This window comes from Eleutherodactylus coqui, chromosome 6 (genome assembly GCF_035609145.1).
Source record: "Eleutherodactylus coqui strain aEleCoq1 chromosome 6, aEleCoq1.hap1, whole genome shotgun sequence".
Classification (NCBI taxonomy): domain Eukaryota; kingdom Metazoa; phylum Chordata; class Amphibia; order Anura; family Eleutherodactylidae; genus Eleutherodactylus; species Eleutherodactylus coqui.
Window position 1 is genome coordinate 4159258 of NC_089842.1, and position 27238 is coordinate 4186495.

A 27238-nucleotide genomic window follows, 5' to 3' on the forward strand; every position below is an offset into this window, starting at 1 on the left:
CTACAACAACCAAGAAACAGAACAGCTCATGGAATCGCAGATTGGTTCAGATTCGAGAAAGGCATCCGGCGAGGCTGCATTGTATCAGCATGCCTTCTGTACGCAGAAACGATCATGAGGCGACGCAATCTGGACCAATCAGAAAATCGGAGTCAAAATCGGTGGCAGAAATGTCAACAACCTCCGATCTGCAGATGACAGAATCCTGCTGGCGGAAAGTGGAAGGGACCTGGAAAACCTTATGCACTGAGTGCAAAAGAAAAGCCAACGCATGGGACACAACAGCAAGAAAATGAAAGTCATGACCGCGGTAGGAACGGTACAGGGAACATAAAAGTCATGACTGCGGTAGGAACGGTACAGGGAACATAAAAGTCATGACTGCGGTAGGAACGGTACAGGGAACATAAAAACCAACAACAAAGAAGTCGAGTCGGGCCAAGAATTCATCTTCCTTGGATCCAAAATCAATTACAACGGGCGATCTGGACCCGAGATCAAGAGGTGGATTACACTGGGTAGGAATGCAAGGAATGGAAATGCAAGGATATTGGCATTGTAACGAAAACCAGACTGGTCAATGCAATCGTCTTTACCATAACGACGTACGGTGGGGAAAGTTGGACGCTCCAAGAAGAAAAATTGACGCGTTCGAACTCTGGTTCTGGAGGAGAATGCCATGGATAAACTGAAAATATCACTAGAGGGCAAAATCATCAGCAGTGGCCAATCAGAGAGCAGCAGGGAGTGCGCAATTAACAGATAGAACAGGACAGCGGAAAACCATGTGATGTGATGTCAGATAAGATGCTGCCGGCAATGATCAGATTAATGCGCATTACAGCATGAAGAGGAAAAAAACAAGAGCTTGGACTTTGGTGCGACGTGGAGTCAGGATTTGGTTGGGATGGAAATAAAGCCAATGGTATCTAGAAAAAATTAATGATGCTTTAATTAGAACCTGCATTGTAATTTGTTTCAAGGTTCACAGACCCCTGGGGAGACATGAGACATGTATGTAGGTCTCTTGGTCGCAGACAGTGGAGTGCTACAAGGCCAACTGGTCAGCGAGGAGCTCTCTTTTGTACCGACCATAGAAGATCCTAGCTGACCAGTTGGCCTTGTGGCACTCCACTGTCTGGGACCAAGAGGCCTACATACATGTCTCATGTCTGACCAGTGGTCTGATGAAGAGGTCTATGAACCTTGAAACGCGTTACATTGCTGGTTTTAAATAAAGCATCATTATTTTTTACTCCATGCCATTTACTTCCCTCCTAACCGACTACCGACTGCAGCAAAAATAAAAGTATTTTTGGAAGACGGTGATGAAAAATTGAAGACGATAAAAAAACTGCCCTAAAGCCGATACAGATCAGCCATGTAGCAGGATGGGCAGGCTACAGTCTGGACATTCCTTAACATTATCCAATCAGTGCCCTTTGCTTCCCCAGCGAGCAGCGCGACGCACCTGAGAAATCACTGCGGTCACGTGACTCTGTCTTATTGTTTTATGATCTGTGAGACACAAATGGCCTCCAACACATTTGCAGAGCGCGCTGTGACCTTTGGTCGTCAATAAACGTTATCTTTGATGTCTTCTATATCCTTTTCTCACCATCCGGATTGCTGTGTTTGTTCTATTACTATTTATCACCTTACATTTGCTCTTTCGTGGTTTGCTTACGGATGATCGTCTACCTCTAAGTTGTATGTAGGACACTCACCACTCTTGAAAACACCTAATCAGCAAGTTGGCGAGCCAGGAGATAATTGTCCACACTAATAACTGGGACAGGTTGCAGCCAGCTCGAAAAATAATTAAAAAAGAAGCCTCATTCTGTAAAAGAGGGCAGGGCAGGAATGTTCTCAGCGCTTCCTGGGTGTGGATGGGGTTGTGTAACCTTAGCCGTCTCATCTCTTCATCATATCTCCTCTGCTGTCGGTCGTCATCATCATCGGCAGGAGTCAGGTTTCTTCTTCAGTCCAGGTGTGAGTCACAGTCAGATATTTAGCACAGAACTTTCCTTACTCTACCGGTGAAGCCGAAAGTCCCTCGACGGTATCAGCAGCACAGAGAATCAAGTATTAACGAGGAGCCTCTAAAATCCAAGACGATGGAAGACCAAGATGTAAAGACCGCCAACGGCTCCCATTGCGAAGACAGTCGTGAGGGTTACCAGCACAATTCTACAATTTCAACTATCGATGAAACTCCAGAGCTCCGAAGCAGCCCGGGATTAGACCATGGAGGCGTGAAAACAACAGTGCTGAAGTCCAGTCCTGCAACTGGAAGTATCAAATTCAACCGTCTGAATCTCTATGGTCCAATGGATGCGAAGGCTCCGGGAAGTCCTGGTCACGATAGTCAAGAAGGTCGCAGGTCTGTTCGTGTAAGTTCAGGGTCTACTATAGATTCTGATGATGTCCTCTGCGATTCGTGCATTGACAACAAACAGAAAGCCGTGAAATCCTGCCTGGTCTGTCAGACGTCCTTCTGCGAACCTCACCTTAAACCCCACTTGGAAGGAGCTGCGTTTCGGGACCATAAGCTGCTGGATCCAATTAGGGACTTTGAAGCCAGAAAATGCCCACTTCACAGCAAGACAATGGAGCTGTTTTGTCAAACAGATCAAACCTGCATCTGCTACCTATGTATGTTCCAAGAACACAAGAACCACCATACTGTGACGGTGGAGGCCGAGAAGTACGTAAAAGAGGTAAGCGCTCCATTCTCTTTCTATAATACTATATATACTTAAGTTACCGTCTGTTTACAAGGAGCTGAAAAAGTCTACCCTTTTGCAATGCAACTAGAGATGGATTGTGCCAAGAGAGGAAATCATCCCCCAACCATAGGGTAGAGAATGACTTTCTGACCAGTGAGGGTCCCAGAAAGTCATCCTCTACGCTGTGGATAGGGGGAAAGTGTCCATATCAGACCAATCCCTTTTCAGGCCCCAAGGTCAAGCTGATTTCCATTTTGGTGAATCAATAAAGAAGGGAATGTTTTTGAATATATTTTAAATATATTCCAAAATAGATATTAGACATTTTTTAATGGGTTTCATTTCTGTAGACTCAATGGAGAAGAAAACCTGTAATAATAATGTGAGGATGTGTTTGAGCTCCATAGTTCCATCTCTTGTAAATCCTCCGTAGGTCCCATCGGGGCTGTCAGGCCGCGTCTTCACACTGCTGAATAGCACATTTGTCTGGTTCCATCATCTAACGATCGCGGTTCATCCCCGTCACCGGGAATTAGAGTTGATACATTGTAATAAAGCCATATTCCTACATTCACCTCTAATAGAAATGTATGGCAGTGATGACCGCGGGCCGGAGAACCAATAAATGGCCTTCAGGAGCCGCCAGTATATTCCTTCTAAGGATGCGGACAGGTTCTTCCCCTCGTCTGTAATGATTTAATCACCCTAATTGCGTTACTCCCGTGCTTCACCCTTCTGGGATCCTCCAGTCTGTCCTGTTTCTGTTTCTTGCTTAAACAGGAATAAATTATAAGAACCATCTTCAAAGTTGAATAATATGAGGCGTCACATTTCCATTAAGGCGATGATTTACGTCATAACTGCGCGGTGATCTTCATGTCTCTAATGATGACATTTGTCATGAGGAATTGCTCCGACTTTGTGGATATTAAATTGGAAAGTAAAAGATTTTTTAAAATATTTTTAACATTTTTTTGCAACATGTGACAGTGAGTGATATAGACCTGCGCAGCCTGGAAGGGGTTAAATACATTAGGGCTTAATGGTGCTGCGCTCCTGTCTGAACAAAGCACAGGCTGAGGGCGTCTCCTTATTACGACATTTCATGAATGCCTGCGTATAATAACTAAAGTCTACGGCTGTTGTGCTGCCACTCCCTGGGTGTGCCGGCGCATTATGCAGACCGGCCGCTTGCCTGCAGCCTTGTGCGGTATGTTAGTAGTTACGCAGGCTGACATCACTCCGACCCAACCTGGGGGACGTTAGGTGACAAACATTGCAGAAGTGCCTCTTTCCATAGAAGCTTCAGTCCTATAGGGGTGTTCAGGCCTCTAGGGGTGTTCAGGCTTATAGGGGTGTTCAGGCTTATAGGGGTGTTCAGGCTTATAGGGGTGTTCAGGCCTATAGGGGTGTTCAGCCCTACAGGGGTGTTCAGGCTTATAGGGGTGTTCAGGCCTCTAGGGGTGTTCAGGCTTATAGGGGTGTTCAGGCCTATAGGGGTGTTCAGGCCTCTAGGGGTGTTCAGGCCTCTAGGGGTGTTCAGGCTTACAGGGGTGTTTAGGCCTTTAGGGGTGTTCGGACCTATAGGGGTGTTCAGGTCTATAGGGGTGTTCAGGCTTACAGGGGTGTTCAGGCTTACAGGGGTGTTCAGGCTTATAGGGGTGTTCAGGCTTATAGGGGTGTTCAGGCCTATAGGGGTGTTCAGGCCTATAGGGGTGTTCAGGCTTACAGGGGTGTTCAGGCTTATAGGGGTGTTCAGGCCTATAGGGGTGTTCAGGCTTACAGGGGTGTTCAGGCCTATAGGGGTGTTCAGGCCTATAGGGGTGTTCAGGCCTATAGGGGTGTTCAGGCTTATAGGGGTGTTCAGGCCTACAAGGGTGTTCAGGCTTATAGGGGTATTTAGGCCTATAGGGGTGTTCAGGCCTCTAGGGGTGTTCGGGCCTCTAGGGGTGTTCGGGCCTCTAGGGGTGTTCGGGCCTCTAGGGGTGTTCGGGCCTCTAGGGGTGTTTGGGCCTATTGGGGTGTTTAGGCCTATAGGGGTGTTTAGGCCTATAGGGGTGTTTAGGCCTATAGGGGTGTTCAGGCCTATAGGGGTGTTCAGGTCTACAAGGGTGTTCAGGCCTATAGGGGTGTTCAGGCCTATAGGGGTGTTCGGGCCTATAGGGGTGTTCGGGCCTATAGGGGCGTTCGGGCCTATAGGGGTGTTCAGGTCTACAAGGGTGTTCAGGCTTACAGGGGTATTTAGGCCTATAGGGGTGTTCAGGCTTATAGGGGTATTTAGGCCTACAGGGGTTTTCCATGCAAACTTAACTCTGGATAGGTCATCAATAGTTGCTCAGCTGGGATCAGGACTGATCCGCTGTGCGGGGGCATGTGGTCAGTGCTGGATACACAAGGGTGAGGCCTTTTTATGTGGGTGACCATCTAAAGCCTTGGTTTGCAATGTATTCATTCATGGCGTTTGTAATTGCAGGCGCAGCCCCCATTGATCTCAGTGAGAGCTGTGCCTGCAGTTACAAGCGCTGGCCACTACACAGGGGTCGGAGCAGCAGCTGACACTCTGACACCTGTTTGTAGTGTTTCTGACAACGGACACCCGATCAGCTGGTCAATCAGGGTCCCAAGTGGCGAACTGCAACAAGTCACTATTGATGACGTATTTTGAGGATAGATCATCAATAGTTGTCTGCGTGGAAAACCCCTTTAAATACTGGATGGATCCAATCTAGTACCGCATAATAGACGGTATAACATGGCCTTTTTGTAAAGATTAAAGGGTTTTTCTGCGATTTAAAGGGTTTTCCAGGCCCAAGATATGGACAGCCCATCCTCGGGATAAGTCATTGTATCAGATTCGTTCCGCTGCGCACGACTCCCCTCGAAGAGACCGCAATGCTCGGGTGAGCGCCGCTGCTTATTTTCGGGCCAGTGACATCACAATTATTCGTCACATGACCTGAGAGCAGCTCCGACCCCTTGAAGTAATGGGACTGCTCTACAAGGCACCGCTGCTACAAGGCCTACCGTCCTGTGCCTGGTATGCAGTGAGGAGGTCAAAGGTCTCCCATGAGCGCGGCGGCCCCTTCATCAGCTGATTGGCCGGGATCCAGAGCAACAATCACCCCCGATCACAGTGATGACCAGTCCTAAGGATACATCATCAATATCAGAGTCCAAGGAGGGGATTTAAGAAAAGCGATGTGCATTCTGGGAGTTGTGGTGCATCAGAGTACAACCCTTTTAACAGTAGTTTATACTTCTCTGATTGATGCAAATAAAAGCAAAATACGTCTGCGCCATTTATTTGGCGTCAAACCCCAGAAGCGTTGGACCCCTGCCGGGTACTTTGGTTATGGGTGTGTAGAAGTTGCAGGTGCTGGAGCCACAGGGGCCACATGGTAGGTCGAGCTTTCCGTGGGGCTTCTGCTTCGGCCTCCGATCTGGTATTGGAGACAACGCTGTTTCTGCCTCGGGGGCTTCATCAGCCAGTGATGTCATCAGTACACGGACAGGTAACAGCACCTCGCCTCGTGGGGTCTTACTGAATGCTTCGTTCACAAGGCGCTAAGGGCCTCGTTATCTGTAAAACAGGTTGGGGGACATTCACGGGGCGCAGCGGCGTAAGGCGGATCCTCCTCAACTGAACTTTCAACTAAAAACTGACACCAAATGTAAAGTGAGGCTCCACCTGAAGAGCTCCATTTAGGGGGAACCTGTCACCAAGTTTATGCTGCCGGACCCCCAGGCATGGGACCGGCATGCCCATCGTGCCCATATCAGATGCCCCACAGCTCACCCCCACCATGATGGTTCCTGCGCTGGAGGCGGAGCTCCGGGGATCGTCCAGGTCTGCCTTTATACTACTGGTATCTGCTTACGTGACAGAGGGGCCTCTGAGCCCCCCGCGAGTGACCTCTGAGCCCCCGGCAAGTGACCTCTGAGCCCCCCGCGAGTGACCTCTGCACCCCTTTACCTGGCAGGAGTCCAAACTTCTGAGATTTTACTTCAGACCTTACCAGGTAAGTGCCACGGATGTTCCCTGCCGGCGTCGTCATGTAACTGTACAACTAGTCGTGACTCAGCAGTGACCTTCAGGGCTACAAGAATTTCTACTTCTCATCACCATGTCAGCAGATTACAGGCTGGCGTACATCATGGCAGTCTGGGCATTTAGTCCTTACTGACATAAATAGTAACTGTACCCGCCTGTGGCACTTCCAGGGCAATGACTGTACCCGTCTGCCACTTATAGGGCACTGTATGATTGTACCTGCGTATGGCACTTGTAGGGCAATCACTCATTCTACCCTCCCATGGCACTTGTAGGGCACTGATTAATTGTACCCACCTATGGGACCTGTAGGGCACTGAATGTACCCACCTATGGCACTTGTGGGGCACTGATCGGTTGTTCACACCTATGGCACTTGTAGGGCATAGAATGTACCCACCTATGGCATTATGTTACATGTAGGTCACTGACTTATTGTACCTACATACGGCACTTGCAGGCAAGTGATTGCACCCATCTATGGCACTTGTAAGGCACTGTCTCATTGTACCTGCTTATGGCGCTCGTAGGGCACTGAACAATTACACCTATCTACGGCAATTGTATGGCACTGACTGTACCCGCCAATGCCACTTGTGGGACACTGACTGTACCTGCCTATAGCACTTGTAGGGCACTGACTGTACCCATCTATAGCACTTGTTGGGCACTGACTGTACCCAACTATGCTACTTGTGGGACACTGACTGTACTCATCTATAGCACTTGTAGGGCACTGACTGTACCCACCTATGGCACTTGTAGGGCACTGACTGTACTCATCTATAGCACTTGTTGGGCACTGACTGTACCCAACTATGCTACTTGTGGGACACTGACTGTACTCATCTATAGCACTTGTAGGGCACTGACTGTACCCATCTATAGCACTTGTAGGGCACTGACTGTACCCATCTATAGCACTTGTAGGGCACTGACTGTACCCATCTATAGCACTTGTAGGGCACTGACTGTACTCATCTATAGCACTTGTAGGGCACTGACTGTACCCATCTATAGCACTTCCAGGGTACTGACTGTACCCATCTATAGCACTTGTAGGGCACTGACTGTACTCATCTATGGCACTTGTGGGGCACTGACTGTACCCATCTATGGCACTTCTAGGGCACTGACTGTACTCATCTATGGCACTGACTGTACCTACCTATGGCACTTGTAGGGCATTGACTGTACCCATCTATAGCACTTGTAGGGCACTGACTGTACTCATCAATGGCACTTGTGGGGCACTGACTGTACCCATCTATGGCACTTGTAGGGCACTGACTGTACCCATCTATGGCACTTGCAGGGCACTGACTGTACCCATCTATGGCACTTGTAGGGCACTGACTGTACCCACCTATGGCACTTGTAGGACACTGACTGTACCCACCTATGGCACTTGTAGGGCACTGACTGTACCCACCTATAGCACTTGTAGGGTACTGACTGTACCCATCTATGGCACTTGTAGGGCACTGACTCTACTCATCTATGGCATTTGCAGGACACTGACTGTACCCATCTATGGCACTTGTAAGGCATTGACTGTACCCACCTATGGCACTTGTAGGACACTGACTGTACCCTTCTATGGCACTTGTAGGGCACTGACTGTACCCACCTATAGCACTTGTAGGGTACTGACTGTACCCATCTATGGCACTTGTAGGGCACTGACTCTACTCATCTATGGCATTTGCAGGACACTGACTGTACCCATCTATGGCACTTGTAGGGCACTGACTGTACCCATCTATGGCATTTGTAGGGCACTGACATAACATTACATATTTCCAGAATTCTTGCATGTCATTCTGACATTGCTCCGGTTTACAAGCGGTGGAATCCCTGAAGTGTGACATTAGTAAATATGCTACGTATGCCGTCCAGTAATGCAAGTTCCCAGCGCCACATTCCTTCATATGTAGTGATGCCTGACCGGTCGGCGTGTGGTATGAGGCGCATAAACATGGTTCCCAGATTTCTATTGGGAGCCTCCAGCTCTCTTTACTGGCAGATTTACTGACTGGTAGTTCATATGAAGAACGCCAAATGTATCACGAGGTGCGCAGCTATTAAAGGGGGGGAGGGGAGGTAGGGCAGCAATCCGGGTAAACAGGAGAGGGGGCCCTAACTAAACCCAGATGTCTCTTGGGATAGCTAAGTGACTTGACAGCTCTGCCTCTCCTATCTATGCCAGGTCTGTGCTGCCAATGGGTGACAAAAGGAGAACCAAACTCATAACATAAATACAGCACCAGAACCAAGCTCAGCACATAAATACAGCACCACAACCAAGCTCAGGACATAAATACAGCACCACAACCAAGCTCAGCACATAAATACAGCACCAGAACCAAGCTCAGCACATAAATACAGCACCACAACCAAGCTCAGGACATAAATACAGCACCACAACCAAGCTCAGGACATAAATACAGCACCAGAACTAAGCTCAGCACATAAATACAGCACCAGAACTAAGCTCAGCACATAAATACAGCACCAGAACTAAGCTCAGCACATAAATACAGCACCACAACCAAGCTCAGCACATAAATACAGCACCAGAACCAAGCTCAGCACATAAATACAGCACCAGAACCAAGCTCAGGACATAAATACAGCACCAGAACCAAGCTCAGGACATAAATACAGCACCAGAACCAAGCTCAGCACATAAATACAGCACCACAACCAAGCTCAGGACATAAATACAGCACCAGAACCAAACTCAAGACATAAATACAGCACCAGAACTAAGCTCAGCACATAAATACAGCACCAGAACCAAGCTCAGCACATAAATACAGCACCACAACCAAGCTCAGCACATAAATACAGCACCAGAACCAAGCTCAGCACATAGATAAAATACGTTTTAGTTTTGTATCCATACTTCTTCAGGGACCCAAAGACTTTGGTTTCTCAGATTCTGCTTGGCAAATGTAAGGACATCTCAGAGCTGCTGTTGCTCGATCTTGTATGGTTGAAAGCCACTTGTTCCCCTAAGTTGCGGACCGCCGGGGTTCGTGAAACTAGTTAGCTTGGATACGGTACCAAAACCAAGCTCTTACCATAAATACAGAAGGCTCTTGCCTTTACGCTCTCTGATGGCGCGTAGAAGATGGATTATAGATCTGTACATTATTTCCTTCCTGGTTGCAGGTTTAGTTTTTGGGGGCGTTTAGTGAACCCCCTGTGATACACTGTGAACCGCGCTGAGGGGTCAGCCGCCCCAAGCCTTCACGCTGGTTCACTGCTTGTAGGGTCGCTACCGGCCGGCTTACAGCTGACAGCTATTCCTTACTATGGCTGATAACTCTATAAGTCCTGTCCGGGTGGCGACTCGCCCCTCTGAGGTCCTGCAGACTGTCGGAGGTGGCAGGCTCAGGTGGCCTCATGGAGGGGGCGCCCTTGGCCACGATTCAAGACCAACCACACTACGTGGTTGACATATATTTAGCCCAATATGCTGCTCAGACTGTATAAATGGATTTCACCTTTGCAAGGAGAACTTTGTCCGGCCGATGAAATCGATGACCTTGAGATAATGCTCAGAGGCTTCCAGCCGCGGCGCGGTGCCAGGGACGGGCAGCAGGGTGAGCTGGGATGGCTCCAGCAGCGCTTCTCCTTGGCAGGCCTTCAGGTCCTTCACAACCATTCAAAATGCTAATTAAGTTGCTAAAATCTAATTGAGATAACCATTAAGAGTGGGAAAGACTTTACCCTGGAAGTGAGAAGAGCGAATTCACAGCATTTACAGAACGAGGGGAACGATTTCATAACTATGTGAGGTCAATGAAACAGCAGGGTAATGCCGATATAACGGCCGGCGCGTATAACCAGCTTACAGCGCCGTCACCATTATGTACTGGAGGCATTGACTCCTGGTAGCAATATACGTTGTCAGCTGGGTTCAAGACCCATCGAATGTTCATGTGTTTAGGGAGATAAGCTGCAGCCAGGTAGCTCTGTCATTGGCTTATCCCCTGGGGAACAAAATGATCACACATTGAAATCCAACATCCAACGAGGCGCCTGCGTACACAGAGAGCTGTCCGGCACACCGCTATCAATGTCATGCAGGCTTTTGTTGCCCCGTGCTGATGGGAGGTCAGAATTTGGTGCAAGCAGCATGAATTGCTGACCCCTTCCTGTCAGGTGGCAACAGATTGCTGGAGGTGGAGTAATGCTGAGGGGGGTGCTCTCAAGGCACAGAAACATGTAGATCAGGGGTGTCAAACTCATTTTTTCTGAGGGCCACATCAGCCTTATGGTTGCCTTCAAAGGGCCGATTCTAATTGTAAGACAGTAAAGTAAAAGTAAAAGTAAACCCCACAGTGGCCTGATTGGTAATAAGGTCCTCCATAGTGGCCAGTGACGCACGCCATTCTGCGCATACACCCGCACAGACGCACAGCATTCTGCGCATACACACGCACACCATTCTGCGCATACACACGCACAGCATTCTGCACATACACCTGCACAGACGCACAGCATTCTGCACATACACCCGCACACACGCACACCATTCTGCGCATACACACGCACGCCATTCTGCGCATACAGACGCACAGCATACTGCGCATACACCTGCACAGACGAACAGCATTCTGCACATACACCTGCACACACGCACGCCATTCTGCGCATACAGAAGCACAGGAATCTGCACATACACCTGCACGCCACTCTGCGCATACACCCGCACGCCATTCTGCGCATAAACCCGCACGCCATTCTGCGCATACACCCGCACAGACGCACAGCATTCTTCACATACACCTGCACAGGCGCACACCATTCTGCGCATACACCCGCACACCATTCTGCGCATATACGTATAGACACACACACACACATATATATATATATATATACAGACACGTACACACACACACACACACACACACACATACATACATAGACACACACATACATAGACACACACACACACAAGGCTCTCACCCTGCAGCTGCTCCTCCTCAGCATCGCTCTTCTTGCTGCAGAGATCATGTTCTCTGCACTCCCCTTCCCTCCTCCGCGGCCGTTGTCAGCCTGCTATCGGCACTCCTCTATTACTGTCTGCACTAGACAGAACAAGCCGAGAGAAGATCGCTTACTGACAGCAGCACGGAGGAGTGAGGGAAGTTACTGCACAGCCAGCGGGCCACAGAAAATGAGGCGGCGGGCCGGATTTGGCCCGCGGGCCTTGTGTTTGACACCTGTGATGTAGATGGACGACACAACTAAATGATGCAGTTCTGAAGGCCAATGAAGAGCGATATGTTACCAGATGGCAATGTGCAGTAAGGTGGCCATTCAGTGTATCGATGTGATAACTCTGAACATGACGGGTGCATCATGATAACGTGATTTATAGCATTGTAGCACATTGTAGTTAAAGGGGATGTCCTACCCCTCGAGAACTAAAGGATCAACCATGTTGGAATTATCTAACATTCCCAATTTTTATCTCCCCCAACAACCACCATTGGGGTGAGTTATGAGGCTCCCGTACACATCGATTGTTGTTCAGCACACTTAAGTTGGTGGGTTCTGCTTATATCCATCTAATGGGTTTGCCTGTCTTATAGAGACCCTGTCACCATGTTTGTGCCGCCCTCACTGGGAGCAGCATAGGGTAACGCCCGTCACACTGATCACAGTGATCTGTCTGCTGTGGGGATCTGTGCAGGAGTTTGGGAGAAACTAACATTTTATCAGTAGCAGCAGAACTAGTCCTGCATATTCATGAGCTGCAGCCACGCCCACCTGCCCTCCAGCCAATGATTGGCAGCTCAGTAAGAGGCAGATAGCAGTCCATCATTGGCTGGAGGACAAGGTGGGTGGAGCTAGCCTGCAGCTCATGAATATGCAGGACTACTTCCTGTACTCCTCTGTGCAGGTGCTGCTACTGATACAATGTAAGTTTCTCCAGAACTCCTGCACAGATCCCGCAGCAGACAGATCACTGCGATCAGTGTGACTGTCACTGCTCGTGCGGCCCTCAGAGACGGCTTCAAAAGCAGGTGACAGTCGCTTTAGGGCTTGAGGTGGATTTGAATTCAACATTCCTGATCATGAATCTGATAAAATAAAGTTTCTACAGGTCAACCCCAGAAATGCAGTAAAACGTCTGGCAGTACGTGCCTCTCTGAGGACCCTGTAACAAGCCGGGTCTATAGATACTTTGTGTCCCCCGGTCCAGTCCCTGCTGCTATGGGTTTGTACCACGGCCGGCTCACAGTCGGATCAGTAGGAGAGGCCTTTGTAAATGCTGCCTTGCATAAATTATACCCCCAGCATAACGACCGGCCCGATCTAACGCTTCTTCTTCCTTCCATTAAAGACAGAACTGTCGGAAATCCAGGAGCAGCTTCACCTGCAGCTACTTGATGTTGATGACGAGGTGGAGAGATGGCACAAGGAGAAAGATCGCATCAGGGTAAGAAAACTCTCATCATTATTTCACAGCTTTGATTCTGCATTTTCTTCGCCCGCGGTCTTGAAAGCGTTGTCACCCACCCCGGGACGCGCCGCACTACAAAGCGAGCCGCGGATACATTCTACTTCATCTGCCGTATGAGCCGGCGACGGAGCGGGATGACTCTCGCTAGGACATTGTAACATGCCTAAAAGATTGCGTTTGGATCCTTTTAAGACTTTACTTTCTGCTGTTCCTAATATGATAAAGTTTTCGGAAGCATCGTGGGTTACGGCGGCCGAACCAATTGTATTCTGCGTAAAGCAATAGAACAAGAATTATGGTGGCCATTAATAATCTGAGCAGCCCAGCAGGAAACATAGTACAATGCTAAAAGGCAGAGGGGTTAAGTGGATTTAGCGACTATTATTGAGGGCCGCTAGTTAAAGGGTACTGGAGTTTTCAACAAGTTTTCTAGAGAACCCTCAGTCTCCCTCATCTGTTATGTTTGCACCTTGTTTCATGTCTGTAGGTTCTCATTTTCAGGTGCTCTTCCCATTTTTCTGTCGCTCGGCTGTTTGCAATCCAGTCAGGAGGGGGCGTGTAGCAAGCCTAGCATTCTGCCAGTAGTTCACTGTCCTGACTTCCTTGACCTTACTTTCCACAGTACACTGCACTGTCTCTGGTCCAATCAGCAGTGAGAGAGTATCTGAATGCCCACCGAAGCATAGAAAGAACAGAGATTTACATCAACAAATGACAAGTTGTACTGAATTTTTTCCACAAAACTATATATCAATCTGCTGGGCTGCTCCTGCTCTATAACAGTATCCTCATAGACAAGGCTGCATGCAGAATGCAACATGTTTCCATACACATAGCTGAATTGTATCCTGAACTTGCCAATTTTTGACAAGACCTTACCCAAATTTCCACCTCAGGCCAGCGATATGGAGGCAAACTGAGCAATTGCCTAGGGCCCCCATCTCCAAGGGAATCTTTGGGCAATCTGAGGCACTGACTGGTTGGGTGAGTGCCATTGTCACTTCAGTCAATACCAGGCACAGTGCTGTAGATTGTATAGTGGCTGTGCCTGGTATTGCAGCTGCTCTCAGGCCACATGATGAATAAACGTGATATCACTAGCCTGAGAAGAGTCCACAGTACTCAGTGGAGCGCCGCAGACTTTTCAGTCAGGTGATTGGCAGGGATCGTGAGTGGTGGTCATCAATAGTTTAGTTCCAGAAAACCCCTTAAAAGCGGTTGGCTTATTTCCAATTAATGTTAAGGTAATCAGCTTATTAGCAGCTTACTAATTAATGCTCTCCGTATTGGTGCAGTCCTTCATTCCACAGAATTTCCGAAGCCTCCGCATCTCTTTATGAGTTCTCCTCCATCTACACAATGGTTGACCATGGGGGGGGCATGTGATCACGGATGTCCCTCCGCCTCCTCCATAATAATACATGGCATGTAGGTGCAGCGGAGGAGGCAGGATGACATCTCTGGCCGCCCGTCCCTCCATATGCTGCCGCCTTGTGGATGCAGTCAGGGTAGGACGAGGGGATGGATCCGGCAGGGTGGATGGTTTCGGTAGTCGGTGGAATGAAGCGCTGCAGCAATAAGGAATGCATTAGTGAGTTGCTGATTTCCTAAGAACCTCTTTAATATTAATGGCCCAGTGGCCAACCCCATTTAGTGAGGCGTGGAGGTAAGTGGGGAAGGAGCGCGGCACACCTTTATATAATCGCAAGATGATGGAGAGATTTGCATTTATACATGTTAATCTGCTCATCTTACATTCTGAGTGTTGGGCGCCCTGACAACTTCATGGCCCGTTTACAGTCTTCACACGGTGAGATGGCGGCAGAGGTCCATTGTAATTAGGCCGAACTTCATGGGACGTTTACTTGTGCCCGCGTTACGTGTGGCGAGACGGACAAACCTGCGCAAAAACAGAACCCGTTATGTACAATCCATCTATTTACACGGGAGATCTCCCTCTCACAACTAGGTGGCCTGATAAAAGCCCCAGCGTGTCCGATCTCCAGGAGGCCTCGCCCGTTATTTCCTACAGGATGCGAATTTTCATGCGAAGCGATTTTTATTTTTCCTATAGAAATAACAGGCGTTTTTCACACGTGAGAAAAACGCACCCGAGAAAATGACGCGGACAGCGATGGGATATGTCTTACAGCATCGCATATATATAATAAATTGTATGTTTGCGAGTGCAATATCAGCCGCAGATTCTCGGACCGTTATCACGCTCCCCCCCTCCCCCCCATGTAACTACAGGCTCAGCCGAAAAGAAGAATGTACACCCACCCTAACTAAGCAACACCTCTCTTCGTTCTCCGCCACGCAGCGATCCTAGACTTTATTAGTCCAGAGAGGGAGCGCTCATCTAGTCTGATGATGCCCCCCGCGCTCCGGGCGAACCAGTTTAAAGGGGTTTTTGGGGCCAAAAAAAGTTCTAGAGCCTTAAAATTGTGTCAAATGAAGAAAGAATTAATTCTCACCGGCGGCTTCCTGTCCAGGGCTGTCGGCCGCGGTGCCCACCGCATGGAAACGGGAAGCAGTCACAGTCTTCAGTGGGGATTCTTCCATGGCCGCTGAAGCCTGTGACTGACTGAGCAGTTACATGCACAATAAATGGCATGTCACCACCCGCTATTCTTCTGGGGCATCGGGGCAGCAGCTCTGGACGGAGGTCTGCCGGGATAGGTGGTCCGAGTTATAGGATTTCTGTACAAGAAACTCTCCAGCATATACTCACCTCTCTGAGAGTCAGGGCCGGCAGAGGAAGCAAAGTCAATGAACAAGCTGAAGTCCGGAGAGGAGAAAACCGGGGATGCTGCGTAGAACAAGCAAGGTCAAAACGAGAAATGAGATGGGAAATGGTATAGCACCTACATACTGACGGACACTAACAGCTCCTCCAGTGGGGGAGGGGGCCTTAAACCCTTCACGCCCCAGGGCGTAAATGTCTGTCAATGGGGGCAGGGGTTCCCACAAATGTATGTAAGTTTACATCTTATGTATACCATCTGCAGGGGGAGCGGTGAAAGCACTAATCCTCGCTGTTAATCCTTCACACGCTACGATCATTGTTGATCACCGGCATGTGGGTTCTCTAACCATGTGACGCCTACAGCCAATAGAAGGCCTGCTAGGATTTCGCTGATGACGGCCCGTAAAACTGCTGGGGGCCACGTGACAGGTTTACAAGACCACAGCGGGCCTTCTGGCTGCTGACACCATCAGTCGGAGGCTGCGGTGCTGGACCACCCATGCAGTTGTCAGGCGCCGCACGGAGTAGATTTATTTTATAGAGTTTTATAACTATATATGAGTAATAACTCCGGTAACTTTCTCCGCATTCCAACCTCCTTGGGCCTTAATTTCGAGTCTTGGAGCGTCCGGCTTTGTGCGGCGCGCTCCTCGCTCAGGCGTCACACTCCACCTACATGAATTACACTCGGACTATTCTTACTGTTGGGCTGCAGGCGCAGATCGGCCTTAGCAGAATGCAGATGAGGATGTTCAGAGCAGAATGTCTCCTTGGTCTTATGAAGATGAGCCAAGATGAAGGGCCGTCTGCCAACATTCTTCCGGAGTGTTGAAGGACGACACATTAGTATGACCGGCTGCGGCACAGAGAGGTCTTCTTCTCCCCCACGGAGCGGCTGCTGCCTGTGAGGATGACATAGACTGCCTGAGATGGGGGGGGGGGGGGGGTTGGGGCAATTAGAGCAATTCACACGTCTCTATTAGTGTCAGATATTCACAAAAACCTGAAAACGACAACTTTTAGCTTCTCTCGGCACCGTGTTGTCACAGACGGCTTTTTGATCGCTTTTTATTACACTTTTTCCTGGAGACCAAAAAAGTACAATTCCGGCATTCTGTGTTTTTCCCAGATAAATAATGTGTTACTTTGATGAACCTTTTCTGGATGCAGCGATGGAAAATGTGGGAAAAGGGGGTTTTGTTTTTAATAATTATTAAAACTTTTTTAAACTCCCTTCTGCATTTATTTTTAGCTTGTGAAGGTTCGATCCCTCCTGCAGAATAATGTGATACCGTAGCATTCTATTATACAGCCTGTGAAGCCTTTGATAGTCAATCAGCCATGGCAACCAATCGGCACCCAGCGATTTTATCTGGGGGGGGGATCAGTTCGGAACCTTGCAGAACCAAGGGATTTGCAGGGTTAACAGCGGTGATTAGCGTTCCCGCTGATTGTTAGGAGCAGCAGCGGGTGTTGTGAGAAGCAGCCGGCATCCACACTGTATGCACCAGGCTCGCTCCTGATCCCCTGCCATACAAATCCTGAATGCACCGGACGTAATTGTATGTCCTGTGTCATTAAGGGGTTAAGGATCCATTGCCTTCTATGAGTAGAGCCCCCAAAGTGCCTACAATGGGCAGTGAGCGCCAGGACTGGACCATGGGGTAATGGAAGAAGGCAGCCCAGTCTGATGAATCATGGGTTGCATCATGTGGACGGGCGGTGCGTCACTTACCTGGGCAGGAGATGGCGCCAGGATGGGAAGAAGACTGGCGGAGGCCGTGTGACGGGTAATGCTCTGCTGGGTACTTGGATTGTGGCATTATTTGGATGTGCCACCTACCTAACATTGTGCAGACAAGTCCTCCCTTCATGGCTGCGGAATTCCTGACGGCAGCGCCCTCAGCAGGATAATGTGCCGCACTGCAGAAACTGCTCAGGTACAGGACAGAGAGATGACGGTGATGACTTGTCCGCCATATTCCCAGACCTCAATCCAATGGAGCGTCTGTCAGATATGCTGGAGAACAAGTCCGACCCACGGAGGCTGAGTTAAGGTACCTTTACACTGGCCAAGCATCGGGCACGTAAGCGCCTGACAGCCATCACATGGACTATCGTCCGACTAGTCGTTTAGGTGAATGCAGGCGGAGCGGCCGGGGATTATTCTGGCCACTTGCATCCAATTGAGCAGCTCGTATTTGCACGGGCCGTCGGACGCTCGGTGTTCAGCTCCGCCAACAATCAAGCGATTCCGACAGGTGAGCGGAGACTCGCTCAGTGCCTTGTTGGCGGCCGCGTGCACACGGAACAAGGATCGCCCAAATTTACTGTTTCCAGTGATGAGTCGGGAGATAATCGGCCCGTGTGAAGGTAGCGGTACAGGATCTGCTGCTGACGTCTTGGGGCAGATACCACGGAACAACTTCAGAGGGCCTGTGGCGGGTGGGCATCAACGGGCCGGAGCTGTTGTGGGGGCACCAGGGCACCTACACAATATTAGTAGGGGCGGCTCAGTATATACCCTACATTGAAGGATCTCCTATACACTCCGCAGCGTTCAATCCTTGAAGGTATTGTTAGCGGCTCTAACAGTTCATTACACAATTGCATTCAGCGTTCGGCACTTGACAATAATTTGACGTCCCGTCTTCTCGCCACCCCCCTCCCGCGCCAACACTCACGCTGTAATGCGTCCTGCGGAGATCAGCTCCAGTACCCAAACGCTGTCCATTTACTGCTGGAAGCATGCGGCCGCGTTCCTCTGGTATCATTTATGACCACTTTGGCCGACAGCGATCCGTCTTCTTCCATCGCTGGTCAGTTCCACCGGGGTTTTAGCGCTGGGCTTCCTTCCACATCGCCCCTCATCGCTATTTCTTTTAACAAAGCTTTTCCATCTGCTGGATATGAATGCTTCCTGCCCAGAAGGCGTCACACCGGCTGCTCACCTGGATCACCTGCTGCTCACCTGGATCACCTGCTGCTCGCTGTAGTTTGCTCTGTTATGCAGGTTTTTGTGCATTTTTTTAGTGTTTTTCTTTATTTAGTAAATGTATACAAATTAGCAGAGGTGTAACTAGTGGCTTATGGACCCCAGGCCCGTTTTGGAGCTATCTCCCACATTCTTCAAAGATATATGCCCCCCACTAAAGAAAACACCAGACAAGGAGGCTATAAGACAATTTACAATACGGCCATATATTTAACAAATAATACCACTATACAAGTAACAGATGGTACCTCCATATGGTTACTGAGCAAAGTCCAGTCTACCACAGCCAATATAAGAATCATAGACTCTAGAGTTGCAAGGGTCCTCCCGAGCCCTCCAGGGTCATCGGGTCATCCGGGGTCATCGGGTCCTCCGGGGTCATCGGGTTCAACCCCCTGCTCAGTGCAGGATCACTAAATCATCCCAGACAGATGTCTGTCCAATAATTACCAATCATTGCCATTAACACTACATAATGTACCACCATACCGTTACTGTATAAAACTCAGTACAAAGCCCAATATTACACCCATACAGTGACCATATAATGGGAGATACCGTATCTACACGGGTGCTTTGCAAACTGTATATGTGATTACATTACCAATAAATCACGCGATCTCAGGTGACATCCACTCATAATGTTGTTCACTTTCCCTTTTCTTCTCCATTTGATCCAGACCTCCATGCAGATTCCTTACAGACAGAACTCATAACTGCAGAATTAAGCACACAGACTTGTTCAACTGCTCACTTTTCCCATATCTGTTCCATGTTTCCTCGCCTACACAAATACTCTATCCATAGTGTCATAGACCGTATTAATACCCACCCCCAGTGCTCTACACAGCAATAGTATACCGATTGCTATGATAATACGCTGTATTACTTCTGTACTGCGATTCATTATCACTAATAATAGCAATCATAAGCCATTGCAGACCCAGACGCCATTGTTTGTCATCCTGTCGCCATGGCAACCATTGGTGCTTCGGGATTACGTAGCGGATGGCTGATGACATCACAGAGAGAGTGCCCTTCCTCTGTGAACCCTTAACATGCCACAATCATCATTGATCACAGCAGGGTTTGGTGTTCTAACCGATCCCTGCTGTTGCAGTGGGAGGCTGGTTGCAGATGGCGCGAGTTCAGCTCCTGAGCCCCTTCATCAATAGAATGTAAACTTTCATCCAGGGGAGGGAAGTGTTTCCCAGCTAGGATGTAAGTTTATGTCTTGGGAAGGGAAGGAGTTAAAATAGGCCTACCACCAACAGTTGCCCCTCCCTTCTGTGCCATCGCCTCACCTCCTCCATCCCCAAAGTTTTTGGAAACTAAAAAAGAATAAGAATCCGGTACAAGCGCCTATTCCAGCAGGCTGCAGTTCCCATCCAACGTCCGCGCAGTCTGTGTTCACTTCTGGATATTTGGTCACATGTCTATCCGTCAGTGTAACTGAGACTAGTGATTGGCTGCAGTGGTCTCGCTTAGACCAGCCTGCGGAGACTGGAGCTGGCGGCACTCGAGGGGTGAGTATTTGTTGGTTTATTATTTTTGGAGTTCTGCAATAGTTTCCGATTGTATCCTGAAGACTTGAGTCCAGTTGAATGGGGCGCCACTGCCAGGAAGGAGACCTGATGCAGATGAACGGTTTGCCCTGTGGTTAAAGTGGTGCTTGTGCCAAGCCTGGCTTAGGTTTGCAAATATTGCTCAAAATGCCGTTGTATGAAAAGTGGCCTTAGCCAGATTGGTGGGGTGAGTGCCCGCCTCTGCATGGTGCTCCTGTAATTGAAGAACACATTTGGTGCCCCTACTGCACGGGCATCTCTTTTTTTGTCATTCATTTCCTAGGAGTGAAGAATCATTGAGAAGCTCTGGGTTCCCGACACATAGAGCCTTAGTGTCACAATGAAAGCTGCTAACTGCCCTCGATATCACATGTGGATCTAGCTGTGGGAGGCGGCAGATGACGATAACACCGAGCAGTGTTATTATACATGCTGTAATTAAAGGTGCTGCCTTAGAAACATACTATTACAGCGTCCCACTCATATCACAGGCCTCCGTGGGAAAATCACAAGGCTGGTGCTGCGCTATGCAAGTCTTGGCCTGGAATTTCAGGTTATGTGATGAGATTAAAGACACTCTAACCAATCTTGGGTCGTTGGGTTTGCCAACGTTCAACGTAGAAACAATGAGTTAATGAAATACAGTGAACCCTCGCTGGAATGAAGTGACCCGGGCAGGTGGTTCACATCGTGGTAGGCCTAGGGCGGAGGGACAGCGGGATGTCTGGACGCTGTTCCTTACACGGCTCTCGTGTTGCCATGCCTGCTTCACTGTCCGCCCCCTGCAGCTGGACGGATGAGAGTATTCCATAGGGTTGGTACACCGAGACTGTTTGCCCACACCGTGTGAAGAATGCTCAGTCATGGGGGATCAACTGAGGGAGAGAAGTACTTTGCTCTCAACTCCACATGGTGCCCAATTCTTTATTAACCAGGATCGTAACTGGACTCTGTGCCGGCGGACAGGTAAACAGAAGCCGGTCAGTTTGGCGGGTCGGCAGCGGTTGTCGGTCTTAGCAGTTAGGAATGTTAATGGAGTCCCTTCTCAGATTTGTCTCTCTCTATACATCTCTGCTCACACAGCTTTACCCTTAACTCTGCGCGCTTTCCTTTCTCCATGCATGGGCATCTAACTCTACAGTCTGTCCATGTGCTCTTTCGATAGCTTAACGCTGACGCGATAGAAAACAAGCCACATGGCTCCTTCTGAGTTTGTTCCCAATGGAGCAATCCGCCTACTTTACAGCATTCTTAAGGCTAGTTGTACCATTATTTTGATCAGCGATCAACAAGAGTTGATTGCTGATCAAGTAGAAAAATATTGTCCCAACGCGTTTTAACCCGCAATCGAGGTTGAAATCCCTGATCAGTTTGATCCTCTGAATTTGGAGCATAAAACTTGTTGATCAATGCTCAACTGGTGAAATCCAAGATGGCAGACCCGGCCGATAACCTGATGGGCTATCCTAGGTGGTAAAATTACACCCATGTTTGCTGCTCGTAGACGCCATGTTTTTGCAATCTCTAAGAATGATGGGAAGATCGTAATGAATGCTGGGAGGGCCACCTGACTAGAGCCACCAATCACTGTGCATGATGCATTTCTTCTGGGTTGGACCTTTGATCATAGATCAAGTGAACTTGGTTTTGGCACGATCAAAAAGTGTTGGTGCAATGGGTAAACCAAGTTCAAGAGCTGATCACAGTTTACCTAAACCGGGATCCGCATCATAGCTGGTGCAACTGGGAGAAATACCCACATATACAAATAGCTGTTTAGTCCTTACAATAAGGCCGCCTCTTAGGAAAGACCACCCCCTGATCCTGACCATGTTTACAGTACTTGGATAGATTTGAAGTTCCATCATATATAATGCATACGGGCCAACTTCTTGACCTTCCCCCATGAGACCTTGTGTGGTCGTCTTGAAAGGTTTCAGCGTTCAGTCCTTCCAAGAATTCTAGGACATGTCCTGCATATTGAATGATATCGTGGACTATATTTACCAGAAACCTCAAGATTCATGATGTCTCTGTTAGGAAGGTTTATGAGAACCAGTGCTGAGAGGCCTCATAAAAACAGGAACCTTGTGGGAGACCTCCCATCTTCCGGCTTCATGAGAGCATTGTAATGGAGCGTTTGGGAAAAGTCTTATTTGAAGCTCTCTGGACGCCTTCAGAACACGTCGTCTTCTTCTTCTTCCTTTTTTAGTATGCATTTTTATTTAATGATTATGAAACCTTTTCCCAGAATTTGTGCTCATTATATTTTCATTCAGTTTACAAGAATAAGAGGTCCGTCAGGTTCAGGCTTTCATGTAGTTAGTTTTGAACTTAGAAGTCTTGCAGAACTTCTTATAATTCTCCCCATAAAAAGTAGCGTTTACTAGAAGTTACCAAATAATCCTGAACAGCAGATTATTTCTTGTGATGTGTTTCTGCAGAAGACCACCTATAAGAGAAGACCACCCCCTTATCCAGACCAGATGCCCTCTGGCTTATTTCCTTCCCTTCTAAAATCCACCTACATTAGTTTTCTATGTAGGCACATTGTAGCAGTCCAGCTATTGTCCGATTCGTCTACTTGTGAAACCTAATTTTCCCAAAAAGGTGGAGTTATACCTTCTCCATTTCTAAACAAGTCCAATGGGACCGGTCAGGTTTCTTTCTCCTCCATCTGCTCCAACCCTACCCATTGCCATTTAATTGATATCTACAGCTTTGTTGAGCCTGGGACACTGGACAATGAGCTATGTGCTGCACATCTAGATGAGCGCATGTGCAGTGACGTCAGCAAGGCCGATGCCACGTACAGCAGGGCCCGTCACTGTGCAACGTGCATGCACCTGTCCTAGAAGTGCAGCGCACCTCTCATGTGTGGAGCATGCAGCATCTCCAGCTCAGGGGAGATGGAAATATCAATTAATTGGCAAAGGGTGGGGCTGCAGCTGAAGGAGCATAAGAGAGCCTGGACCAGTCTCATCTGGTGTCTAATTTGCATACATCAATCTTGAAAATGGTGATTTCAGGGCCATGGAGGTACTGAGAAAAAAGAAAACCTCTGGCTAGGCCTGTCTTCATTCCCCTATCTGTAGGTAGGATTGGTAGATGGGGGGCTGCAGCTCACTTACTCCCTAGAACAGTTTAAAAAGTAACTGCACTATTAAAAACTTTCGACATGTCAGAGTGATATGTCACAACTTTTGATCAGCAGGGGGGCGGTGCTGAGACATCCGCTGATTGCTGAAATGAAGTGGAGGAAGTGCTGACCCGAGCGCTGCGCCCTTTTGCCATTGTTTCTTGTCAGCTGTAGACGGATGAACCAGAAGCGATGGCAGTCGATGGCGCTGAGCACTCAGGTGCGCGCTTCTGTCCCTTTATTTCAGCCATCAGTGGGGGTTTCAGCACCCAAACCACCAGTGATCAAGACTTTTGACATGTTGCTACAACATATCAAATGTTTCTTTAAAGGTCAGTAACTCTTTAGCTTATAAAAGCCCCTTTTTTGGAACAAACTCCTTTAAATTAGAATTTCTTACAAAATGCTAAAGAAGCAAATGCAATTGGATCCAACTGGGGAGACAGAAAGAATTAAATAATAGACTAAAAAGCTTTCAGATAAGTAAATAGCTATGTGTGGCCACTCCGGCCCATGAATCCTATTGTCCATTCAGCAGATAACATAGAATCATAGATCGGTAGAGTTGGAAGGGACCTCCGGGGTCATCAGGTCCAACCCCCTGCTCAGTGCAGGATCACTAAATCATCCCAGACAGATGTCTATCCGCCTCTGAACACTTCCATTGAAGGAGAACTCCTCCTGTGGCAACCTGTTCCACTCATTGATCCCCCTCACTATCTAATATCTAATCTGTGTCTCCTCCCTTTCAGTTTCATCCCATTGCTTCTAGTCTTTCCCTGTGCAGATGAGAATAGGGCTGATCCCTCTGCACTGTGACAGCCCTTCAGATATTTGTAGACGGCTATTAAGTCTCACCTCAGCCTTCTCATCTGCAAGCTGAACATTCCCAGATCCTTTAACCGTTCCTCATAGGACATGATTTGCAGACCGATCACCATCTTGGTAACTCTTCTCTGAACTTGCTCCAGTTTGTCTATGTCTTTTATAAAATGGGGTGCCCAGAACTGGGCCCAGTATTCCAGATGAGGTCTGACTAAGGAAGAGTAGAGGGGATAATGACCTCACGTGATCTAGACTCTGTGCTTCTCTTAATACACCCCAGAATTGTGTTTGCCTTTTTGGCTGCTGCATCACATTGTTGACTCATGTTCAGTCTATGATCTGTTAGTATACCCAAGTCTTTTTCACATGTGCTGCTGCTTAGCCCAATTCCTCCCATTCTGTATGCGCTTTCTTCATTTTTCTTGCCCAGATGTAGGACTTTGCATTTCTCCTTGTTAAATACCATTCTGTTAGTCGCGGCCGACTGTTTCTAGATCTTTTTGAATCTTCTCTCTCTTCCCTAGTGTTAGCTATCCCTCCCAGCTTTGTGTCATCTGCAAATTTGTTCAGTTTCCCACAATTCCCTCCTCCAGATCATTTATAACAATGTTGACCAACACTGGGCCCAGGACAGAGCCTTGTGGTCCCCACTTGATACATTCTTCCACTTGGATGCTTCCTTTAGTATCCTAGGATGTAATTCATCTGGTCCTGGAGATGTGGATTCATGTAAGTTAGCTAAGTGTTCCCTCACCATCCCTCTGCTTATAGATAGCCTACATGACTTGCTCCCATTAGCTGTGACTGCTTTCTCAAGTTCATCTTCTATATAGTTTTAATTAGTGTATCTTAACCTTTGTCCCCTCACCTCGTGATCACCTGAGGTTTCCCATAGAACGGTCTGTGGCAGACCCTGATGCACTGGCAATAATACAATTAGCTGTGCAATATAAAAGAAATCCTGATCACCTGACCTTCTGGAGGACCGGAATTGACAAATACTGTTCTAGAATTGACAGCAGCCTATTAGACACTGTGGAAGGTGGGACCTAACAGGCTGAGTTACGTGACAGATATGGGGGCCTTTGTCAGGCTTCTGACTGCCATGGGAACCTTACAATTGCTCTGTGGCCTTGTATGGCACAGAGTATGGCGGCAGCAGAATGCAGTCCTAAGCTCTCACTCATGAAGGTTGAGGGTTCAATCCCTGAATGGTTCACGTTGTTGGCTGAAGGTTGACTCAGCCTTCCGTCCTGGAGTACCCAGCTTATTAGGGGGTAATAAATGAATTACCTGAAGGCTGTGGGGTGCTGATGGTTGACATAAAGAGCCCTGCTCCTTCTGTCATCTGCAGTTGTTATTGATTGGGGTATGTAAGGGGTTAAACTGTAAGGTTTCTCCACTATCGATGGTTAGAGCAGGAACCTGGATGTCAGTAGGCAGCCAAGCCACAGCCTTAAAAACATGTAAGTTCGGGTTTAAAGCCCATTATTGAAATTAGTAAAAATGCGTATTGTGGTCATGAAGGGGTTAATGTCGCCTTTGATGGTGATAATAATAATCTTCGCCAAGTAACAAAGACAGCGAGGAGCCGGATGAGACTGACCACGAGGCTCGGCACATTATAGACATAATGGTGGTCATGATGTTCGGACTGCCGGATGTTATAAGCATTTACTACTGAATGGACACCAGAGATACCAGGGAGAGTCGCCCGCTGCACGGCGGATACCCCACCATCCATAGACTGATAACAGATAACAACCTCCGTGGTGACGGTATATGAGAGGCTCCCATGCTTGGATGGAAACATTCCACAGTTTGACTCCTGATTTTCACATAATAGACGGGTTCGTCAGTGATTGATAATTAGTACTAAGTTGGACTTAGTTGACTCCAGTCGAAACCTGGCAGAAGCGCCTTGCTATATATAAGTGGGCAGAGGTGTGCGGCGCATCAATGAATCACTCTGCGTGTCAAGAAGTGAATGTGATAACTGATATTATACTCCAGGAGTGCAAGACTTCAGCAGGACAGAAGGTGAACACATGTGATGCGCGACCGGTGGGTGCCGACGTCTGATCTGCGCCAGCCGCTACCGGGGGGTAGCCCCTCTTAAACCCCTCTATGGATCCTGCCCACACCACGGCCTCAGGCAGAGAGTTCCACAGATTCAGTGCTCTTATTCCAGTCCCTTCATTCCATTTATTAGTTTAGTTGCCCTTCTTTGAACCCCTCCAGTACTGTAATACTGTGCGGCCTGACAAGTGCCTTATATAGTGGGAGGATAATGTTCTCGCCCCTCGCCCCTATACCTCTTTTACTGCACCACAAGACTTTATTAGCTTTTGCAGCAGCTGACTGGCATTGGTTACTCCAGTTTAGTCTACAGCCCACTTGTACCCCCAGGTCTTTTCTCTAGCAGTACCCCATTTAGTGTATATTGGTGACATCCGTTCCTCCTGCCCATGTGCAGAACCTTACATTTATCCACATTGACCTTCATTCCCCCCCAAGCCCCCGGCTTATCTCGGTCCGTTTGGAGCCGCATGTTGTCCTCCGTTGTATTAATTATATTGTATAATTTTGTGTCATCTGCAAATACTGATATTTTGCTGTGCAGCCCCTCTATCAGGTCGCTGATAAATATATTGAACAGAATGGGGCCTAATACTGAACCCTGTGGCCCCCACTAGCG

General features: G+C 48.3%; 1 protein-coding gene across 2 annotated transcripts in view; it reads left to right on the top strand.

Annotated features, from left to right (window-relative positions):
- Window positions 1-1916: 1916 nt before the first annotated feature.
- The window catches only part of TRIM29 (tripartite motif containing 29), a 65594-nt gene continuing 40272 nt past the window's right edge, over window positions 1917-27238 (top strand). For both annotated transcript variants that reach the window (XM_066606087.1, XM_066606088.1), the window contains exons 1-2: window positions 1917-2720; window positions 13148-13243. In XM_066606087.1, coding sequence (XP_066462184.1) covers window positions 2118-2720; window positions 13148-13243 — 699 coding nt within the window. In that variant the 5' untranslated portion in view covers window positions 1917-2117. The remainder of the gene's footprint in view (window positions 2721-13147; window positions 13244-27238) is intronic.